This window comes from Cheilinus undulatus, linkage group 8 (assembly GCF_018320785.1).
Source record: "Cheilinus undulatus linkage group 8, ASM1832078v1, whole genome shotgun sequence".
Classification (NCBI taxonomy): Eukaryota; Metazoa; Chordata; class Actinopteri; order Labriformes; family Labridae; genus Cheilinus; species Cheilinus undulatus.
This window is the reverse complement of record NC_054872.1, coordinates 30,712,053-30,735,492: the sequence shown is the minus strand read 5'-3', so window position 1 is coordinate 30,735,492 and position 23,440 is coordinate 30,712,053. Positions and strand designations below refer to the sequence as shown.

General features: G+C 39.4%; 1 protein-coding gene across 5 annotated transcripts; it reads right to left on the bottom strand.

Moving 5' to 3' along the window:
* Nucleotides 1-4,893: 4,893 nt before the first annotated feature.
* On the bottom strand, nucleotides 4,894-23,010 carry arnt (aryl hydrocarbon receptor nuclear translocator). 5 transcript variants are annotated; one of them, XM_041794339.1, is made up of 20 exons: nucleotides 22,680-23,010; nucleotides 21,937-22,030; nucleotides 21,743-21,781; nucleotides 21,600-21,650; nucleotides 20,510-20,723; nucleotides 18,795-19,008; nucleotides 18,565-18,667; nucleotides 18,395-18,460; nucleotides 18,161-18,246; nucleotides 17,938-18,014; nucleotides 17,246-17,380; nucleotides 15,413-15,487; nucleotides 14,462-14,613; nucleotides 14,090-14,212; nucleotides 13,540-13,627; nucleotides 9,306-9,493; nucleotides 7,308-7,497; nucleotides 6,993-7,170; nucleotides 6,778-6,914; nucleotides 4,894-6,685 (listed from the first exon to the last, which is right to left on the bottom strand). In XM_041794339.1, exons 1-20 carry the CDS (start codon nucleotides 22,714-22,716, stop codon nucleotides 6,602-6,604), a joined length of 2,331 nt encoding a protein of 776 aa, XP_041650273.1. In that variant the 5' UTR covers nucleotides 22,717-23,010; the 3' UTR covers nucleotides 4,894-6,601. The 5 variants fall into 5 exon arrangements, with proteins under 5 accessions (XP_041650273.1, XP_041650274.1, XP_041650275.1 ...); XM_041794340.1 differs by having other exon boundaries at nucleotides 6,993-7,167; XM_041794341.1 differs by lacking the exon at nucleotides 22,680-23,010 and adding an exon at nucleotides 22,382-22,651.
* Between the last annotated feature and the right edge of the window lie 430 nt (nucleotides 23,011-23,440).

The following is a 23,440-nucleotide window of genomic DNA, read 5'->3' as shown; positions in this document are numbered from 1 at the left end:
ATCTAAATCTTTCTCAAGAAACCAAAAACAACATGAAGTGGGATAGTAAATAGGCCTGTATAAACTGTTTTGTTAAGAAAACGTATCAATAGTAGGTCTTTTTATATATATATATAAAGAGAATATAATAACTTAGTTATTTAAAACTATAAATGTAGTCTGTTGTCATAGCTTTTGGTAGGATTTGAGAGGAACTGACTATTTCTTTGACCCTAGCCAATTTCTCCCTGTTTGCATTTGTTTTTGTTCTTTATTTTTCCTCAATAATCAGTCATCATATAATTAATGTAATTATAAACAGGAGATTCAGGCTGCATATGGAGTGCATCCAGAAAGTATTCAGACCTCCATCACTTTTTTCAATTTTCTAAAGTTGCAGCCTGATGCTGAAGTTGGAAAAAAAATCTTAGTTAATATACAATCAGTACCCCATCATGACAAAGTGAAAACAGAGCTTTAGATTTTTTTTTTTTTTTGCAAATTTATGAAACATTAAAAACTGAAATATCACACTGACTCTTTGTAAAACCACAAAATTTAACCTAGGTTCCTCCAGTCTCTCTGGATCTCTGCTGAGATGTTTCTATACCTTGATTGAAGTTTGCCTTGGTAAATTAAATCGATTGAACATGATTTGGAAAGGCACACACCTCTCTGTTGAAGGCCTCAGCTGTCACTACATTTCAGAGCATAAGCCAAGCCATGAGGTCAACGGCACTGCCTGCAGAGCTCATAGACAGGATTGTTGTAAGGCACAAGGATACAAAAAAATCTGCTGCACTAAACGTTCCCAAGAACATTGGGGGCTTCTATAACTTTCCAATGGAAGAAGTTTGGCACTACCAGGGCTCTTCCAAGAGCTGGTCGTTTGGTTAAACTGAGCAATAACAGGGGAGAAGGGCCTTATCAGGAGAGGTGACCAAGAACCTGATTGTCACTGTGACAGCTCCAGAGATCCTATGTGTTGATGGGACAAAGAAGGACAGCCATCACTGCAGCTTCCACTGATACGGACTAATGGTGGATGGGCAAGATGAGGCCTTTCCTCAGTGCAAAATGCATAACAGCCTACTAGGAGTTTGCCAAAAAAAAAAAGAAAAAAAAAACCCTCAATGTGACAGCCATGTGGGAAACTCAGCAAAGATCAAGAGAAATTGGAGGAACCTGCATCTGAAGTGTTTTTGCAAAGGGTCTGAATACAATGTGGTTTTTCAGCTTTTTTTTTTTTTTTGTGTAAATTTGCAAATGTGTAAAATTCTGTTTTCACTTCGTCATGACAAAGTACTGAGTATAGATTAATGAGAAAAAAAAGTATTATTTTTTACTGTAGCATCAGGCTATTACATAAGAACATTTTCAAAAGTTAAGGGGGTCTGAATACTGAGTGCATCATATTGATTTATTTAGCTGATGATTTCAGATGTTGCTGCCTTTGTTAGAATAAACACTACCAATGAATTGCCAACAAAGCTACAAGCTTGAGAGACTGCATTTCCATTTTCCATAATTCATAAGAAAGTTTGTGCAAAGACACCAGAACATTGTGTGATTGAACCTGGAGAGGAGAGGAGAGGACATCTGTTTTGTATCATAGCTCAACAATCGAGAAGTTTGAAACATCTGTATCCTATTAGTGTGTAAGGAATCTGCTTCTGTCTTTACGAAGAAGCTCTGACGGTGTTTGTCTTGGTTTGATGAAGAGATGAAGCTTCATCTCTGGTAGTCACATCAACCTTTATAGTCACTGTTCAAGAAGTAAAATAGATGGCTAAACAAAAGTGTGTTTGTTAAAGTTTTTTTATGTAACTTTTTGTGTACTGGTTGAGCCTATCCATTAAAATCTCTAAAAAGAGCATTATTTTGACTTTCAACCTTTTCAAGCTCCTGTTTGAGATGTGAAATATCATGAAGGATAGCTCTCTGAGATACAGCATGTTATTTTCAAGGGGATCCCAAAGATTTAGATATAACATTAAAAAATACAGAAACAAATGTGTTAATTTGTTGACTCAAACCATGACTAAAAACGTTAATGGACTAACTTTTTCCCACGATGAAGACAAGACTGAGATTAGCTAAAAAATAGATCTTTGATGATAAAAACTCCGCCGAAAGTTTTTATAGGAGACTAAAACAAGACTACAATGTCAGTGCAGGACTGTTGGAAGTTCAAAACCCATGATTTTACTCCACTGTGCCTATAATCTGTCAAAATGCAAGCAGAGATGAGGTGGAAGAGCATTCGAGGTATGTCAGCATTTTTGTCAGTGATTTTCAAAGTAAACAAGGGATTGATTGTGCATTATTGTGAGTGTTTTACAGTTTAATTTATTTTACAATACGGCTACTAGGAAAACAGAACAAAACTAGACAAAAAATAAAACTAAACTCCATTTGAATCTAAAGACTAAGACTTAAACTAAAATTAAAGATAGCTGCCAAAATTAACACTTTTGGCTTTCTTTTTTTCACCACCTCCTGCAGACAAAGCAATATCACTCATTACTTTGTTGATTTTGTCCCAGCATGTTTACATAGCTGCTTTTTTCACCAAGTGGTTCGGTTTGATGTGGTAGTGGGAAAAGGTACCAAAGCAACTGATCTATACTGACCTACTTTTTAAACACAAGCAAGATCAGGCTTAACCATATCTAACTGCACCAAACCAAATGGAAGAAATGCACCACAAGTTTTGGGTTTTGGTAAAAAAAAAAACAAACAAACAAACTCATTTTTAAACTGTAATATATATGACTCATTGGGAACAAAAGGAGGCTTCTTCTGCATGCAGTTTACTCCTTTGTCTGACAGCTGCTCCCAATCAGTGGTCTGATGTATTAAAAATAACTACAGAAATGATCAATCCCCCAGCTGATTGGTTGGTTTTGCATCCGTGGCTCACACAGAGGCATCAATGTTAATTTAAGTCTTTCATATTACAATTTAAAAAAAAAAAAACACACAGGAGCTTTAAAACAGATCTTTGGGCATTTCTGTGTGCCACAGTAGAAATGCAAACCTTTTCAGACACATGTGGACTTGATATTTTAAGTTTTTTTTTTTTTTTTATGGCACGAGGAAAACTGACTAAAGTTCCTGTATGTTTTGTGATATAAAGGTGTATGGAGGTTACACCACTGTGCATTGTGGGATATGAATGTTGAAATCAATAATATGGACCTTTGAAAGGCCTCAAAAAATCTTGTATACTTAAATATACAGTCAGAAATACTGAAGCAGTTTATTTTGACATTATCTCCATCTGTTCCTATACTTTGACCATGACTAGCTTGTGCTAATTATAGCATAGAATGAAGAACAGAGGAGTTTGCTGCTCTGCATACTCACCTCATTTTAGGCTGCTGGTGGACATTTGTCTTTGTACAAAAAAAAAAAAAAAAAGGACAATTCTCTGGTAGAAACCGTCTTAGACACGACTCCACTGATCTACTGATTGATGCATCTCATTTTTGGTCCCATTAGAGGGAAGTGTGAGATCCATGAATGATTGAGTCTGAAGGTTTATGGGTCTGCTTCTGTTTGCTCCTCCTGATAAGTGGTAACAGAGATGGAGCTGTAAGGGTCCAGCACCATCTGAGCACAGCGGACTATTGTCACCAACAAGAAGAAGCAGAGCATGAAGAAGAAGAAGAGGGCAAAACCAAGGTCCACATCCACTTCAAACTTGGGTGTAGGGATGGTTGGAGAGTCCATGCTGAACAAGAAAAAGCTGCTTTCTAATCTGTTTACTTCACTACATAATAAAATAAGTCCCCTCAAAGCTTTAAATATTTGAAAATCCCATCGTTTCCTGATTTGATCTCATCTTCCTGATGAATGATCACCAATACTTTCCTCTCAGTCTTCTATCACTATTGACACCTTCTGCCTTCCTCCCTAACACAAGCTGGACAAACACAGCCACATATGGCACCTGTGTCCTCCATGAAAAGTTAATAAGGAGTTTGGTGACGATCTGGCTGTTTCTGAGATTAGGAAACTCTGGCATCGCTGGTCACTTCTTCTGAAGAGACTTTTATATCAGGTGTCACCTCAAACAAAGGTCTCTGGTCAATTTATATATACACACACACACATGACAATGAAGTGCAAAAAAATGCAGCTGTGGAGAGGTTTTCAAACTTCATACAGCAATCACAGTGTGCAGATAAAGCTGATCTGTTTATGTTGTTCAATATATATCCCTGCACACATCAAAGAGGTAGAGTTGTTTTAAGATGTAAAAGCAGTGAAAATATTAATTTTACAACAGTGAAGCTGAAGAAAAGAGTAAGACAAGGCTGAGGAAGAGAAAGAGGATATGACGCCTCAGTTGCAATCCACTTGAGAGGGTTGGGAAACTGATCCTGACCAAAAAAAAAAACATGCAGATTGTGTGTACTCTGATGCCACTACAGAGATACCCACAAGGCTGAAGTGGCTCAGAGTACAACATTTACAGGAGAGTAAGCAGAATTTGGTCAAAAAACAATTAAATTAATAAGAAGACACTGAAGTGCAATCCAAACAGGGCAAACAGACTTCTGTTAGAGCAGTAATTGATGTAATTTCGCTGCTTTCACCCCCAGGCTGCGAGATAGAAACCGATCCCAGGACGAAACCCTCAGATCTCTACATTTCACAGAAACAGAGTGGGGAAGGAAAACAGATACAGGCCAACCAAAGCAGAGCTGGTTTTTGTTACTTCACCAGTTAAGAACAAACAGTTTCAGGGCAGTGAAACACGCAGGGATGTAATTAAAGACAGCCATGACTCTTGCATGAGTGTCATCGGTGAAGTTCTCGCTACGATTAAACAGCGAACCTGAGCTACGCTGGGAATAAAGTCAAGTGAGTGTGAAAATCAAAACACAGTGAGGCTTCATCTCCAACAATATAACAATTTAATACAAAAAACAAACATTTCTTTCTCTCGCTTAACATTTCAAAAACATGTACAGTATATTTATAATTTGTGTTTCTAACTGATAAAAGTTCACATCATTGAAAAAAAACCTGGATACAGAGAAACCAAAGAGTTAAAAAAAAAAACAAAAACAAAGACAACACAGTCACTGACATACAAGCCTCTTAAAGATGAAAACAGGACAATTATCAGCATGGGTTTACATACAATTACATAATTAGTCATCATGTGTGCAGGTATCAAACTGCCATAAGCGGGTCAATTAAACTAAAATTACTTGTTAAAATATTTCATCCCAAAAAAACTCTATGATACAACTTACCAAAAAATGATTGTAAAACACACGTGGAGATTCAGTCCACTTTAGATCGAATCGTTCTTTTAATTCCATTTTGATCCTTAACACCCTGATTAAACCGTTAATAAAATATTAATTAAAAAGGGGGGTGGAGAAGTCATCAAAAATTTCAAATGAAATTAAATACTGGGAAATATTTTAGTTAAATCAAACATTACTACCTCATCTCTCATTTTTTAAAATAACATTAATCAAGGACAACATTAATAACAACAATAAAGAATGGCTTTAAAGTACATAATTCCTGCTTGTTAATTATTGCTGTGACTTTTTCTTTTACAGAATGAGCAGGAGAAACTCAGACCTGGTACAGAGTACTGCAGGGCGATAGGAAGAAGTTTGAGCAAGTCAGAAGCCCTGTATAAACGCTGATAATGGCTCTGTATGTATCCACTTTACATACATAAAAAACATGCATTATTTATTTTTGTATATATTGGCAAAGAAAAATAGATTAACGTTTCCAGCGGGCACCTTGACAAACAGTACGTAGCCTTTGTTACACTAAGTCTGTTACTTAAGTATCCAATGAAATATGAAAAAAAGAGATCACAACAGGAAATAATCAAATGTTCGAGTGAAGCCACCAGTGTACATAAAAAACTGTTCTGTGTATAAATCTACATTTTGTAGAAGCGCTCCATGAAAGCAGTGCTGACATGCAGAGGATTTTAATCTGAGTGAGGTTAGCACAGACGGTGGTGGTTTGCGTGCAGCTGAGTTAAAAAAAAAAAAAAAGAAAAAGAAAATCAAAGCTGAATATCCCTGCGATTTCCTGAGAGTTTAAATCAACAATTTGAGTGATTAATCTACATGCTAAAGGGAAACAACAGCAAAAGTACACTCTTCATCAATGCCTGAGAAAAACTAGGAACATATTAGACTAAAAGGCCTTTGTGAATCTTGTGTTTTTTTGTTAACCAGAGTTTAAGAGTGTTTTTGTGCAGTCTATTCAAGTGTGGTTATGTGATTGTGCGGTTTTATATATTTATTTATATATATATATATTTCACATATCTACAACATAGGCTGTTGAGCTTTGGGCAGTGCTAGCTAAAGAATTCTTTTACACTGGCTAGAAAATTGTTAAAATAATCATCTTTTAGTCAGTAGCAAATCCTTGATTTTCCTCTCTCCTGTATCTGCAGAGAGATATCTCCCAACATCTTGAAATGGCTTGTGGCAGTGCAATATGAGCCATGCAAAGCAAGGGAAGAGTGCCACTCTCAGGAGCTGGACGAATAGAGGAGCAGAAGAGCTGAATCTAAGAGAGACTGAGGACAAAATTAAAGTCCAAACGACAAGTATTGACGAAGTCACTCATTGAACGAAGAGTAGATTGGAATCTCAAAGTCATCGCTGCCGAAGTTGGCGGACTGGTCCAGCATAGACAACACATCCTGCATCACATCAGAGAGACAAAGGGGTTTACTTTCACAGAAAGAGCAAAAATAGGTATTGGAAGTAGTGGGATTAAGTTTGCATCACTCACAGGAAACATGTCTTGCTGGTTGCCCTGAGCGTGAGGATGCTGCTCTGTATTATTCTGTGAGTGCTGCTGGCCCTGCCACTGTGGCCACACAGCCTCTGCTGCCCGAGAGGGAAACTGAGCCCCGGACTGAGAGCCATCTGGGATAAAGTAGAAAGGGGTGAGAGGCTGCATGGATGAAACACACCCAGAATCACATGTTTGTGCACCACACCTACCATAACCATTGCTGTTGAGACTGGCACGGTTATTAATTGGCTGGTAGTTAGCGCCGCTGGTTGGGGTGGGTGCAGCACCTGTAGGCATCTGGCCAAAAGAGTTTGATGAGCCACCTGCAAATCCTCCCATGGGTGCAAACTGTGGGGACATGGTTTTTGCTGCCTGGGGAGCCACCTGCTGGATAGAAAAGGAAGAATAATTGCATTTAATCCCTTATAGTTAAGTATAGTTCATATAAAACAAGGAATATGAAATCTGGAACTGAGGCACACACTACAGCCCTAGCTAAAATAAGAGTGAATCTACTGTCTTACCTGGTTGTTAAACTGTTGTCTGACTCCAGCTGCAGCTCCAGGCCATGCTCCTGCTGGTCCACCATGGAGGGGGCTGCCAGTGCTGGAGGGAGTGACAGAGTGCTGGGCTCCATTCTGTCGAGACATCTGAGCCAGCATCTGCCCTGCTGAGTGGGCCGGCTGAGCCATCTGTGAAGCCATGCTGACTTGCCTGCGGACAAAAGTGACCAAAATGAGAGCTCCGTTTCCTAGATGTCATCAAGATTGACCAAAACAAACTTGAGAACAAACATGACACCTCGAGATGTCAGTTAAGAAGCCAAAACAAACTTTTATTTAAAGTGAACAAAAGATTCAGTGTAGCTGCTTGAAACCATAACTGTGGTTATTACATTCTGAACGGACCATAATCTGGTCTGACAGAGTCTGCTTCCACTTAAAGCCCATGTAGGAGCCTTTGTTCTCCTTTAGCCTTCATTTGGACGATAGTTTGTGACAGATTTACAATTTAGAGGACTGGGAGTTTTTCCCTGGAGACTTAGAGAACTCTGCTGTGGGAAACCACCACAACTAGAAACCACTTAGAGTTTGGCAACAGTCTAGGGCCACAATGTATAGTAGACTGCCCACTCTGGACACCAATTCTATTGTAATACTGTTAGCTTTCAAAATTCTTACATTGCTGTTGCTCAAATGCCCAATTTCTTTTAAACTGGGGTCAGCCAGGGCTAATGGCTGAATTCTTGAACAGTTTATTCAGCAAGGAGCTTAGGATGGCTGATTTGGATGTAGCAAGTGTAGCAGAGAAAGTGGACCCCTGGAATTTTTGTTATGTTACTACTGGACTGATTTTGGACTTGAAATCTATGAAAAAGCTTACCTGATGTTTAAAAAGATGCATCATTGTCACAAAAACTGTATATTTCATGTGTGAAAATAAATAAATAATAAAAAACAATGTCTTCATTTAAGTGTCAGAGTAAAAGAAGACTGTGTTATGTTAGCTTAGATGGGCCTTACTTTACTCCAGTAAGTTAGGATTTAAACCAACATTTTACTTAACATGGTTGCAAAGTGCTTGAAAAATAGAAATGAAAGAGAAAGCAGATTAAACCCACCAGAAAAATGCACAAGTTAAAACAGGAGGTCATAAACTCCTTTCAGTAAAAAAAGATAAAAAAGATGGTGTTTATATCAGTGTTGTGGTATTCAGCAGAGTTATCCTCAGTTTCAAGATCAATCTATTTTTGTCAAGAGGCTTGTTAAACCTCAGTTCTGGTAACCACCATGTATCAGCTCTATTCCCTGGTACTAGTACCGTGGTTCTTTAAAATACAGATGTTACTTGAGTAGACAGAAACTGTGTTCAACAATCCCATGAGCTACACACCATGAGTACAATGTTGTAGGCTGAATCAATACTTCACAATAATGATGCAGATCAATCAATAGATATATAGGATATTAAATTGGCATTATATCATGTCAATGCTATGATATTCCCGCAAATATTTACAACCGATATTACAGCTATAAAAATCTGTCCACATCAGCTGTAAATATTGGCCATATGAACAAGTAAGTTAGTAGAGTTTTAGGCTGGACCAACGAACCCACATCATTTTTTTTAATTTATCATCATTCCTTACACTTTAAATTCCATGTACAGTAATACAAAATCTCTATTGTAGGTTTGTTGTATGACAGGCCACTGTGTTATGAACCACCAGGCCAAATTTCAGCCACGGAAAAACATCTCAAAGATTATAAAATTAAGCTTGTCCGGTGTGTGCAATCAGATGATTTAACGTTGAAAAACTGTTTGAAACTGTCCTCATGTCTGTACTCTCCCACGTTTTTTAAACTGTTTAAGATTCGAAAATCATCTAGTGTGGCCAGCCTCAGCATGCTCCAAGACTGACAAGAAGAGCAAAGAGTCACCTCCAGGTGTGGCATTTAGGATCTGATTTGCATGTTAACAACTGCACTGACATGTATGCACACAGAAAGTCTTCCTACCTGTATGGCTCATTGGTACGAGCAGGAGGGAAGTTGTTGGCTGGAGGATAGATCTGGGCGGTGGGGTTGGGATTGGAAGACAGGCCTTTAGTCTGATCTTGGCCTTGGTAGAGGGTGGGGTACAGGTCTGGCTTGTCTAGGCTCTTGCTATGGTCTGGCCCCGCCGCCGTCACAGGTTGCACCGGCATCTGAGGACCATGAAAGAATCAGTCAGGGATCTAGCTTGACATACAACACCTCCACATGTTATTTAAAGAGCTTGATATTGTGTTATGTGAATGGCTCTGTAGACAAGAGCTGGCTGTAGTGGCTGGCTTAGCTTTAGTTAGGGATGCACCGAAATGAAAATTCTTGGCCGAAACCGAAAACCGAAAATGAGGAAAGCAGGGCCGAAAACCGAAACACCGAAAGATATTATGATGCCAATTATTAATACCACTGCATTTATGGCTATGACTGGGTACTAACCTCACTAAAATCAACTGCAGTTGCAAAAAATTAATATTAATGCTTCAAAGAATAAATCAATTACAAAATTTTGTAAATATTTATTAAGCACTTCATTCCAACAATACACAATGCAAAATAAAATAAAATAAAAAATAAAATGTTTAACTTGACTGCACTCATGTATACATTAATAAATCAGTGGTTCTCAACCTTTTTTCAGTTATGTACCCCCTGTGAAGTATTTTTTCAGCCAAGTACCCCCTAAACAGCGCAAAACTTTTTGGCCAAAAAGAAAGACATCATAGAGTGCTGTGACAGCCGTCTAATTTATCAAACTTTCTAACTGATAAACACTTTCAAATTACAAATATTAGTTGTTTTTTTTTTCAAACATTTTAAATGTTAAAAATGCATGACTAAAGTCATGGCACATCTTCTCATCTCTAAATGTGGGAATTCAAATAATGTAGCTATTGAAAACAGTGACTGGAAAGGCTTTAAACCCAGAAGTGTGCAAAATTTTGCTCGGCTGCAGTGGTCTCTCTGGAACAATTTGGAAATAAAAACATAGAGCTAGAAAAAACTAAAAACCTGTAAATAATAAACAAATCATAAAAAAGACTTCTCTCTTCTCAAACTGAAATCAGAAACTTAGTTATAGATCAGAATTTCTTCACAAAATATAAATCATGAACCTTTTTATGAATGGAGAGGTTGTGAATACAGTGACTGACAGGCATGTTCCAGTGTGGGTCAAACCATTCTGCCATGGGGGAGACTCAGGGGGGTTTAAGGGTGATTAAATTTAAGAGCCTACAAAATATTAACTCCAGTTTATAAACTTAAGGTCCTTATACTCTATATGCAATTTTTTCATGTAAATTATTTACACAAAATATTTACATTTAGAACCTGTAGTGAGTCAAAGCAAACTTCCACACCTGCAACATCATTTCGCAGCGCAACATTGCTGCGGATATGTAATTAGCATATTTACGTTCACATAGACATGTCGGGCTGCCTGTTGCCTGTCTCCCTCACTATCAGGCTAAAAAAGAAGAGGCAAAAGCACAAGCACTGATACAGACAGATATGAGGAGATGTCAAACATCAGGTGGTGTTGGAGAGGAGGATGTTTTTGTTCCTCTGTCTGCCTTAAAAATTGGCACCACCACCATGTGTGCTCGTTGGAGCAAAACTCACACAGCTGGAGCTGTTTCTAAACTAACGGGACTTTAGTGAAATATTTACCAACACAGTATTCTCTGACCTCAGACAAACGACTTATAAATGCTGCGGATCAACCAGCTAAATGACTCCTCTGACCAGTCTGGAACACAACCAGTCTGTGCGCTGTGGAGAGAGTTAACTCCTCTCACCGCGAGCCTCAGCTGTGCAATATTATAACTCTTATTGATCATATTTGACATAGAATGAATGAAAAGTCAGTCCCTCCTCTTACAAACTTGGCTGGCATAATGAATGAAACCGTGAAACAACACGGCACTGACCTCCTGGCTGTGAGTAAAAGTGCCGCATTACGCACGGAGTGAAGGACAGAGAGGGACAAACCTCCTTTCATCTTCCGCTTCAATGAATTCACCGTTTATCAGAGGACAGAGAAGACACACTGCAGACGTTTGCAGCACGAATGTGATTTTAGAATGTATGTAATATACTCGCTCCTGACGTGCAAAGAAAGGTGCTATTTTTCATAAATAGCCGGTATGTATTTTGAAAATCTCGTGTACCCCCTGGAGTGCCTTCACATACGCGTACCCCTATTTGAGAACCACTGATCCAAGCACATGCTGGCCGCGGTTTTTGCTTGCGTCATCACAACGTTGTGTTTTGGCCTTGTTGTTTTGGTGATAAAAGCCTTTCGGCTGAAAACCGAAAATGCACTTTTGGGCCATTTTCGGTGGCCGAATTTTCGGTGCATCCCTCGTTTTAGTATATTCTTTGTAGAAGTTTCCCCCAATGTTAAAGGTACAATACGTACAAGTTTTAAACTGAAGTTTCTCAGTGAATCAAAGAATTACTACAGCTACGGTGTATACTTTTTATTTGAATACTTATTAGACCTGCTACCCTGGCGCAATCCAGCAGACCCAGATTTGTCCCCAAAACTAAAATATCTAAGCCAACTAATGCGATCGCGAATGGGTCGCCAGGGACTGCAGACCATCGACATCGTTGACGACAAGGGCTTCAAGACATCATCTGGGTCGCCTCGGATTACCCGTACCACAGAACACCTACGAGAACTACTGTAAAAGAATCCGTGAACTGGCAACTAAAGTGAAGCATCTGGCCTGCGCTACATTTATTACACTGACAAGAGACCAATGGACATCAGTCAGCAACTTCAGCTACCTCGGGGTAACAGAACACCTGATCAGTCACTTTACAGCAGAAGTTATTTCGTACCTGATGTGTGTCTGCTGGGCTCATTTGCAGTTTATAAATATTATTGCTCAGTGAATTAAGACACTCTAATTTACAAACCACAAATAAGTTTAAAAACTCTAGTTTGTTTGATATTTCTTAATTTTAACACCACAATTGAACTAATTTATCAAAAAAATGTATTTTTAAAATTTTGTGGGGGGTTATCAGCATTAATGTCAATAAAGGTCAATGTTAAGTGCATACATTGTATTTATTTGAATTATTATTGCATGCATTATTGTTCCTTTCAGCAAATTTTAGTTGAGCCACGTCTCCCTGCTGCCACAAGGATGGAAAATAACTTTAAGTTGCAAAAACAATTCTGAATGCTGATTACAGGTTCTTTCACCCAGAGTCAATTGTTTTCATTTGAAATTCATGTAAGGTAACCCTCTGAGCCCTATGCTGTTTTTTTCACTGCTATGTCTCACCTGGACCTGTTGCCCTAAAAAGCCTGTAAAAACTCAACCCTGTGGTGCACAGTCAAGCTCAAAAATCCTTTTTTAAGGACAAACTGGGCTTTAAGCATGTGTGTGCTGCAGTAATGTCACTTGAATCAAAAAAAATTATGGGATTATGAAGACACAAAATAAACCTAAACAGAAATTAAAATTCCAACATTTTATGTGTGACACAGTAAATACCAATGACTTAGGTTTTTTATTTGCATACAATTCCTCTCCCATATCTTTTGGACCAAAAATTAGAACGGCACAACGGATAGCTTGGGGGGGGGGGCTATATAATATATGGGTTCCCCTTTCTGAAATGAGTGACAAAAAATATTGAACCTTTTCATTATATTCTTGAGATGTACTTGTAGTTGAAGTTTAAACCTAAATGCTTAATCTCTTAGTTTAAGGATGATTCATCTATCTGACTTTTCTGTTACTACAAAACTTTAAAACCCTCCATACTTAACAATGTATAATCATTTTTTTGATGAATGCTGCATATTTATCCCTTGATGTAACATTTGTTTGTTATGGTCTGTTGTTTGTAATGCGTGGAACTTCCTGAGCTGTTGTCTTGGCCAGGACTCCCTTGTTAGAAAGACTTTTGTATCTCAGTGGGAAAACTCCAGTGAAATAAAGGTTAAAAAATACAATAGAATAGTCCCAAGCACTCCACAGAAAGTGTTCCAGCTAATTAAATCAGAAACAGCAGGCAGTTGAGATATCGGACTCTCCCTACATGCTGTTCTCTTCTCCTGCTGAGCAAAGAATCAATAACCTGCCACTTTCCATTCCAGTCATTAAAGTGAGAGAAACAGGCCATAGTATTGTATTAAAATACAGCGTACATTCATTAGCCCTGGCGTGTGTGGTCTTACCTGTGACATTGTGATTGGTCCAGCCTCATACAGACCATCTCTGGCTCCGCCTCCCTCCAGCTCAGCCTGCTGCTGTTGCTGTAACTGCCTGAAAAGGGAAACAGAGATAGTTGGTCAAAAATAGCCTCATTTCCATTTCCATGCCCTCAACTGTTGAGAGAGAAATCCCAAACACCTGCTGACAAAGTAGCACTCAACCCGCCACCGGTAGCCATGGCAACATAAAGAAGAAACCAGGAGAGAAGAGGAAGACAATGGCACGCTTCAGCAAAGGAAGGTCTGTTATATAAATGCGTACCACGCCAACATGCTGCACCACCTGTTTTAAAAATGTTTCACTTCTAACAATAGTAACTGATAAACATGCTCCTGATTAGACAACAACACATTAACAACTCTACAGAGGAACAGAGACTGAGACAGAGAAATCACCCAAAGTAGGAAATGAAAATAATAGAAAAAACTGCTTGACTCAGCAGTAGTTTCCCATGAAGAAGCAGCCCCTGGTCTCCCATGCAGGGGAAGATGTTCAGGCCAGGCCTGGTCTCACCTGGTGGCCACCTGGCTGGGGCTGAGCCCTACAGGAGGGCAGTTAGGGCTGCTCTGACCCAGGGAGGGGGGCAGCGAGCCCCCTGGGGAGGAGATGGGAGTGAGGGGGTCCTGGGTCGAGTTTCTACTGCCCCAAAATCAGAGGCGGGTGCAGAGGAAATGTGTAAAGAGAGAGTGGTCAGTGCGTGTCATTGAGAGGCTAGTGGTGAGGGTGGGAGAGGGAATGGGATACAGGGTGATAGAAAAGCATTCAATCTGAAGAATCTTTCACAATTCATGTTTCAACACGTCAATACTTTCATTCTGTGCTGTACTGCATTGTGTAATCAGGTTACATAAACAGTGGTAGTGACAAAATCAGAGCGTTACTCACTTGACATTGACGTTGGTACAGATGATGTACTCTATCTCCTCTGAAAATGGGTTCTGAAAGGTGAAGGAGCTGGTCCGCATCCAGATCCATTCTCTTGATTTAGAGCGAAAACGAAACATGACTGAAAGGACCTGGCCCTTTAGTTTCACCACCTGCAAACATGATTTTGGTACGAGTAACAGTCATAATCTGGTGATCAATGAGATTTAGGTCTACATGCAAACAGCAACAAAGAGCAACGGGGAGTAATCAGGATACAGATATTATTTAAAAACAACAAAATCCTCTGTTAATATCTGTCCTTACACCATGAATGTGCATCAGACACTTCAGGAGCTTAGAAGAAGTAGAAAGTCGCAAATTAAGACAAACTCTTAAATCTAGTTCTTGTCTGCAAATCTTTAATCTACAACAAATGCCTGCAGTCATGTTTTCTTTCTGCCAAACTGCTATCTCAGCATCAAATCCTCATGATTAAATGCAGAATAGAAACCTGGTTAGCCTATAGAATAGAAATTGGCTCTCAAAGGAAGTGTCCATAAATAAACAACATCAACAAAAAAACAACTACTAGAGAAAGCCAAGATCTGCCCAGTTCATTTGGGGATAAAGTTGTACAAGCCAGGTAATTTGCCTCAGTTAGAGCAGCAACAAGCTAATTGGTCCTCAAGCATGTCAGTCATTAGCTGGCAATGCCATAGCCAAATCTGTACAGCTGAACGACATGAGTAGTTATGCACTGAGGATAATATGCACACATGGGTTTTGACAGGAATTAAGGACTTGTGGAATTAAGAGACAGTATCTAAGGTTCTGCTGCTTTGGTTTAAGATGAAAATTACTATTGGAGGTGTAGTCTTTTAAGTAAGTTTAAATGCATTGATGTTTTATTCACTAACAGTTTAATTAAGATAAAAAGGACTCTGAAACATCACATATACACAGTCTTACCTGTTGGAAGCTGTCTCTCAGTAAGCCCTGGTCCTCAGGGTGGGCGAGCTCTAGAATATTCTTCCCCAGTAATTCCTACAACGCAAAACACATTAAACATCCACCATTAACAAAAATGTGTCTACCAAGGTTATTGTAGTCAACTAAAACTAACTTAATAACTAAAACAAAAATGTTTAAGTAATTTTAGTTAGCCAAAACTAAATCAAAACTAAGCTTTACAAAAGAAACCAAACTGAAAAAAAACCTGTGCTTTTAAAACTGAGTAAAATTAAATGAAAATATGGATAAAATCTCCATAGTTTTAGTCTTTGATGGCTGCATACTTGATGACATGTACAAGTCTCAACATTATGGCAATTTAGTTCTTAAGAAAATAAAATGAAAAGTGAAGTGTAGTCCATTTGAATGTTTTTTTTTTTTTAACTATACGATGTTTACTTTTGTGTCATTTTTGGGTCTCGTCCCTGTCAAGTATTCCATATTGCTGAAACAAATAAAACACAAACTAATAAAAAACTAAACTAAAATGTGACATTTTTGAAAGATAAAACTAAACTAACAACCACACTGCAAAAACTAATCAAAATATACTGAAATTTAAAAAAAAAATTGAAAACTAAATTAAAGAAAAAAAAAAAAAAAAAAAAAAAAAGAAAAATCCCAATCTATTATATCCATGGTGTCAACACGGCCTTTCGGCCTTTTTCCAAACTGGTTTTTAGGTGAGGCCATCTCATCAACCAGTAACCTTGCAAAGCAGATGGATACGCCCGTTTCCTTGTTTTTCACTGGCAAATCCATCTTGTTAAGCTCCTGTCTTAACCGCTTGGGCCCGGTTAGCCGTTAGTCGACAGGACCAATCAGCGACGAGGGGCAGTACTTTCAGGCACGGCAGTGTCGTGACGTAAACAAGCAGCAACAAGAGCTAGTGCAGTTATGGAGGAAGAGATTAGCGTGGATGCTGCTAAAGTGCCAGTTTTATCAGAACTTGACGACATGTCTTCATGAAAAGAAGAACAAAGAACAGCAGTGAGTTGTTTTCTTTTCAAAAATGACAAAAGTCGAGTACTAACATGTCTATAGTCGCCATATTTTGTGTTAATCCTTGGTAGCAGCGCAAGCGCCGCTAGATAGCTGCTACGTCATGTGTTTTGTTGCTCTTTTTGGCCTGTGGAGATGTGATAGACAGAACGTTCATCCAATCACACTCCGAGTTTTTTTCAAATCCTCTGCCTTTTCTCAAACGTTTCCTATTGAAGCTTTCCAAGATGGATGTGTGAAACAAATCCATCTGGCGTGTCAGGTTAATCAACCAGTGGTTCTAACAGGTCTTGCACCAGCAACCCCTTGCACATCCTTGTTATGAAATCACTGCCCAAATGTCCTATCATTCTTTATCCAGTCAAATGTATTTATTCAAAAATGTGCAGTGTGGACAAAATGTGATTTGACAAAGAGACAAGACATGATGAGTCATCATCATGGAAGCTCTGGAAGTCTAAGCGTGTAAATATTTCATTTTACCGCTTCCTTTGATAAAATCTCAAGGAATTAACACATTATGTGAAAAACCAGCTGTGTTATCTTAGATATCAGGATAAATAAGTCAAATTCTAAGACAGCTTGAATGTACTCATTATAATGGCTAAACAGAGTTAAATACTTATATATAAATGTGTGTCTGCTCAGAGCTACAGTACATCAGAGAATTTTTGCCACATTACTTTTTCTAGGCTAACAGCTCTGTAACCTGTGGGGCCCTGACCCACCAGTTGAGAACCACTGTAAACAGTCCGTGTCTCGGACATTTCCCACAGCTGTAAGTCTTACCTGTGGCTGGTAGCCGACAGCAGCCATGCAGCGATGGTCTACGAATGTGAACATGCCCTGGCAGTTATGACGCGAGATGAACTCCACTGGAACACTGATACTGTTGATGTCTGTTTCACCTGGGCAACAAGTCACCTTTGAGGGGACAAAAGACATCCCAATATTAGAAGCAAGGAACAACAAGTTTGATGTATTAAAGGCCAAATTTGGCACATATTTTGTGAAGTATACATAGGTTCTATTCAATCTGGTTATTTACATTTAAAATAAAATTGCATCAGTATTAAAAACCCTCAGTGTCCACAATAGTTTGAATTTAATCTCATTTTTAAGCTCAAAAAAGATTTCAAAACACTGTGCAAGAGTGCAAACATGAGACACAGTCCACTCCAGATAAGACTGTAGGTTGTGACCAGATGGTAAATATAGTTTTCAAAAGACGTCTCTTACGACACAAACTAAAGCAATTTTATTCTGGACTGCTGATAAAAGGCTCATGTTATTGCAGTTTGTTAGAGAGATGTATACAAGTATATAGGTTTGAAGGGAAGTGGTAAAGATCCATTCAAGAGGATCTTTGGTCCATTTCCTGAAAGCTATAACGCTGTGTTATTAAACTGAAAAAATCTAAAACCGTATTCTGTAATTATCAAAAATTTGGCATTTCTTCACAGTAGACTGTTAAATCATACCTGTAATCTTCCAATGGCAACTAGACAGTAGCGGCTCCCTGGAGTGTTGTCTGCCTCATCATCTGTTAATGACACTCCTAACACACAAATGTGCAGGAAAAATGTTTATATATAAAACACAAATAAATGATAAAGCCGCATATGAAGGTCCAAGCAAGTTATACAGCAAATCTACTTATGGTTTTGCTGAATATGCCAAACCTTTTAAGATTATTGATTTTACCTGCAGGGGGCCATGACTTGATGTATCCTGTACAGTGGACCACTACATACTGGGGCTCCCCTTCCTTTGCTACACCCAAACCATTCCTGAGGTAAAGGAAGAGATGGTAAACATACGTCAAATCAGTGGGTCCCATGGGTCCCACAGTTAACTGGAGGTATGCTCATTTGCTGCATAAAACATCCGATGGAATAACAAAAACAAATACACCAGAAAGTTTTTAGTTTTGGTTACCTGTTTCTATTCCTAAGAAAATTTAGTCTGTTCATGGACAATGGTTCCACTGGACAAGTGCCACACCTGCAAATGTTTACCAACCACAACACAGACAAATCAATGCACTGAGGCCACATTTCAAACCAAACTTTAGACTGGAAAATTCAGCAATATAGTATAAGTCACACCTCATTCTACAGATGAATGATCGACGGGCTCCCATACTCATTCTGGCTGATGACTGTTGGCCTTCCTTCTTCACTGTTCCTGTCTTTAGGTCCAACACCCTGCCTTTACAGACAAGGACAAAAAACGACTTAATTCATAGCAGTAATGAGGGATTCACATGCCAATATTTAAAAAACATGACAAACAGACATGTTTTTTGATAAATCTGCCATCCGTGCACGTGTTGTACCTGTGTTGTTGTTCTCTGCTGTAGAGAGCTGCTCCCTGAGCTTCTCTGTGTCGTCTGGATGAAGCTGGTCATAAAGGGAAGAACCAAGCCATTCAGACTGTGAGTGGTTGAGGACCGGTGTCAGGGAGTCTGAGACGTAAACGATGCGGCCAGTCTCACATGACACCACGAACAGGAAGCCGTCTGCTGCCTCCAGTATGAGGTGCTTCAGTTCCTATGGACAGATGGCATCAAAAACAGGTTAAGCAGGAGGCAAATACAGCTGTGTTTCTCTTTAGAAAATCACCCTTTGTCCAAATTACTTCTCTTCTTGGTATTTCTATCCAAACTGTAAACCTGGTGAGCAAGTATAAAGACAGGCTCAAATTCATGATGATACTAGCTGCTAATTGTCACAATCAACAAGGATGTTCACCTGGTGTACTACATCAGAAGCTTGATGAGAGAAGCTTACACTCAATAGATATTTATGAAGCCTGATTTAACAGCCAAAGGCCTGGAGTGAGACTGCTCTGTTAACACACAACAAATTTAGACAAGACCAGGATTGTCAAAGACAGTCTTAAAATAGTTTAAAATAGCAGCTGTGCTCTGGCTAATATGTGTGAAAACTGGCTCACATGGTCGAAAGGTGCGACTTTCACTCTTTCTGCACTTAATTTAGATGAGCTCAGAAGGGTCAACTCGAACTGTTTGTTTTGACAGTGATGGATGAGTAAACACTGACTTTGCTGACTTCTGCACAACTTGTCCTACCTTGGCCTACTCTTTGGTCTGGATAAGTATCGAAATCTGGAACCAGTTCCAACACATCCAATGCCAACCAGATCAAATTAAAACACAGATTTCCATGCTTAAGTTCATGACCAAACTACCCATTTCTGACCCCCTGCCAGTCCAAATGAAAGACATGAAATATGTTATGGAATTTGTGGGATTTATATGCACTCTCTGTATTTCACCAGAGCAAGAAAATCTAAATTGTTTTGCTGTTTGGAGCAATGTCTGTGCTCTGCTCTTGTTTTTCTATGAGGGGTGCTGACAGACACATTTACTTTACTTTTACAGATTCAGTGTCAGCATATGAAATGTGTTTAAGCCTCTTAGATAAAGAAGTTATATCTGTTTCCTTTTCTTATCCTCTGTTCTACTTGCATCTTTTTCAGAAATTTACCCAAATCATTTACAAAGACAGCTATTATTCACCAGTTGACTTTCAAGACTTTAATTTGAAAATGTCAGAACTTATTTCACTGGAAAGCTTTCGCTCTATCTTAACTGACAGACAATGCGAGACAATGGAACAGTGCTTGTGTTTTTAATTTCTTCTTGTGATTCATACTGCTGCACTTTCAATTGTGATCTACCTCTAATTGTTATTGTGTGTTCTAACATATTGCTTATTGTCTCTTGAATAAGATCATTTATTATGACGTGTGCTGCTGACCTCTTGGCCAGGTCACCCTTGTAAAAGAGATCTTGATCTCAATGGGTTTTTTATCTGGTTAAATAAATGTTAAATAAACGTTTCCCCTCTCAAAATGATCGATTTAGGCACCATTTAGTTAGAGGCACTATTTAAAAGTATCAATTGAGCAACGGTACAGGAGAAAACCCAATTCATACCCATCCCTACTCTTCAGCAAGATTTCTGGAAATAAGAAATACATTCAAATCATGCATCCTCTCAATTTATCTCTCTCGGTTCCTCATACCTGGTCGGTGAGGAAGGAAGGTTTGTACGACCCATCTGCATTGGTATTTCCACTTCCTCTTAGAGACTTCATATGAGACACAGCCATTCGTAGGATGGTGAGTTTGTCAGGTTTTCGTGCTAGTGCGCTACACGTGGGCACCATTTCTGACAACTCTGTGATGTAGGCGGTCATCTTGTTCCGCCTCCTCCTCTCAATCTCACTGTGGTTCTCCCTGGAGTGAGGACGTGAGGGAGGGAGGCAGAGGTGGAGAGAATAGGAGGGATTGAGATGGGGGAGACAGACGGGCAGGTGGACAACATGGAGTAGAGTTTAGAGTTAATGCTGCAATGTAAGTATGCCAATTGGGAGGAAGAAGAAGAAGTGGGAATGAGAGCAGGTGAGAGAAATAATAGAAGTAAAAAACAATAAAGTGTTGCCAATGATCTATAAAAATGATCGCGAGAAAGCGAGAAAGTCTGGTCTTTAAAGGCCAGTTGGTGTGATAACAGAGAGCAGGTGCAGAAAGAGAAAGACCCTTCAGGTGCCCTGAGAGGGAGGAGACAAAAGAGACAGAGAGGGAAGTTGCTCAAAATGAAGGTATTACTAAAATGAAAGATGTCCCTAAGTCACACACAGCATAGCGGTTAGTGACACATAACACAGTGGTGGGCTGAGAGAGACGTCCAGCTTTCTTGGGCAAAAAGGCAAAACATTCTGACAAGCACCAAATTAGATGCACAGAGCAGCGCAATCTTCCGACAACTTTGTGCTGTCAAAACAACACTGTGCTGGGGTCCCAGCAAGACAGGATAGTATCTGATAAGTGCATTCACGATTTATATGAATACAAGCAGGAGAGGAGCCTTCCACAGTGGTACAGGCCATACCTGGCTAGTTTTTCCTTATCTGCAAAACTTTGATCTTCTTCCAAAAACCTGGAAATGAGACCAACCCACTAAAATAAAGGCCCAAAAATCACTACTATTTAAAAGTTAGAAAAAAAATCTCAGAGAGGGAGAGCAGCACGGGGTTATACAAGCAATCAATAACACTGCTCTCCCCCATCCCCCCTCCTTACACTTTTATTTCTACTGATTCACCCTCCTACCTGGCAAAGCGCTCTTTGTCATTGTTGGAGCCTCCCGTTTCATCATCACACCTGAGGAAAAATACAAGAATTACTGCTTATTATCTCAGCAGCTCTGGATAAAAATGTAACACCTCACGCACGCTTTACTGAGACTGATGTACCTGAACAGCTTGCTTCCTTCATCATCATCAAAGTCTGGCCTGTAAGAAGGAGAAGAGAGCCATGCGAATGACTTCACTGAGACATTCTCACAAGAATTTTGACCACAAATAGCAAAACAAAAGTACAGCAGTCAGCAAATCACATAACGTGATACTAACATATCAGCACAAACGGAACCACTAAAGAGACTTACGCTGCTCTTCTTTTGTTGGCCCCTTTTGGTACAACGGCCCCTCCACTTCCTTGGGTCCCACTTGCCCCCATGCCCAGACTTGGGTCTGGTAAATCTATAAATAACAGAGGCAGAGAGAAACAGAGTTGACAGGTGATTTCCTATTGTGCCTCCAGCGCCGAGAAAAGAAATAGACCCGCTGACTAGAACCACAGCAGAGAAGGCAGAATTAGCATAAAATGATACAGCTGGCCGTGATTGAACCCCACAGCATGTATTAAAAGCATTAATCAAGCTGAAAGATGAACTTTTCTTGAGTCGTGTTATGGTGGAACAGAACTAAGACACCCTCCTCTGAGGTAACATTACAGCAACACACAGATTAATGAGGCCGCTAATGTTAAAAACAGACATGAAACGATACGAGAAACAAAAAGAACGGCGATAACTTAGATTTTGTTCTCACCGTGGCTCATTTAGCTCGTCAAAATATATCACAACAATGCTATTTTAACTGTAAGCTAGTCGCTAATCTAGCTACTATGAGCTGGCTAGCATGCCAACAGCCTATCACTTATGCAATAGCAGCTAGCCGTGCTCACTGTGGCATTAGCTTTGCTACTAAGCTAACTTAGCTGATGCTGTCACGCTATCTTTAGGAAAGTGTTCGCTTTAGCTCCGCATGATAAAACGCCCCAAAACACAACATCAGCTGCAAAGTATAGTTTGAATAAGCTGTCGCTATGACTTTTGTGGCACTTTACCTGGGTTTGAAGAGGACATGTCTGATTGGAATAACATAAACAAACAACTTCTGCTGCGGAAAAAATCCTGAAAACCCCCACCCCTCCCCCTTGCTAGCTGGGTACAAGCTAACAAGTGCCGCTTCTGTCCTCACGTACGCGCCTTTATTTTGAGTTATAAACGCCCGAATCCATGGCCAGTGCAGCTCAAAAGCGATCCGGTAAAGAAATACAAGCAAAAAAGTGCGCCTCAACTCCTCATGTGCCCTTCTTTCCTGTTATCTCCCGGTTTAAACCCCCTTTCTGTTTAAGATGGCGTTTAAAGCTAGCGGAGCGCGAGCTGTGTGCTGTGTTTTCTTTCCTCCTCTCTCTATTGGACATCACTCAGATATAAATGACGTGAAATGTTGGGAAATCCATGTTCTGCTCCGCCCTGCTGACAGCAGAGGGACCTGGAGGTATGTAAATCTGAAATATCTAAACATTGTGCTTCTTATCCAAACAGATAATCACTCTAAAAAAAATTAATTCACAAGCAAAAGAGGACTTCAACCAAGGGCTAGTATATTGCAAAGATATTATACTAGAGCAGCCTCTGTGCAAATACAAATGTAAGCTTCTTGTGCTTTTTTTGACATGGAACTTTTTCCTTTACTCCACTACATTCAGGGGTAGGGGTTAGTTATTTAAGTAAATTTTGAAATCAGTACTTTTACTTCTACTGAAGATTTAACGAGAGTAACTGCACTTTTATTTGAGTATAACACTCATGTAACTGTTCC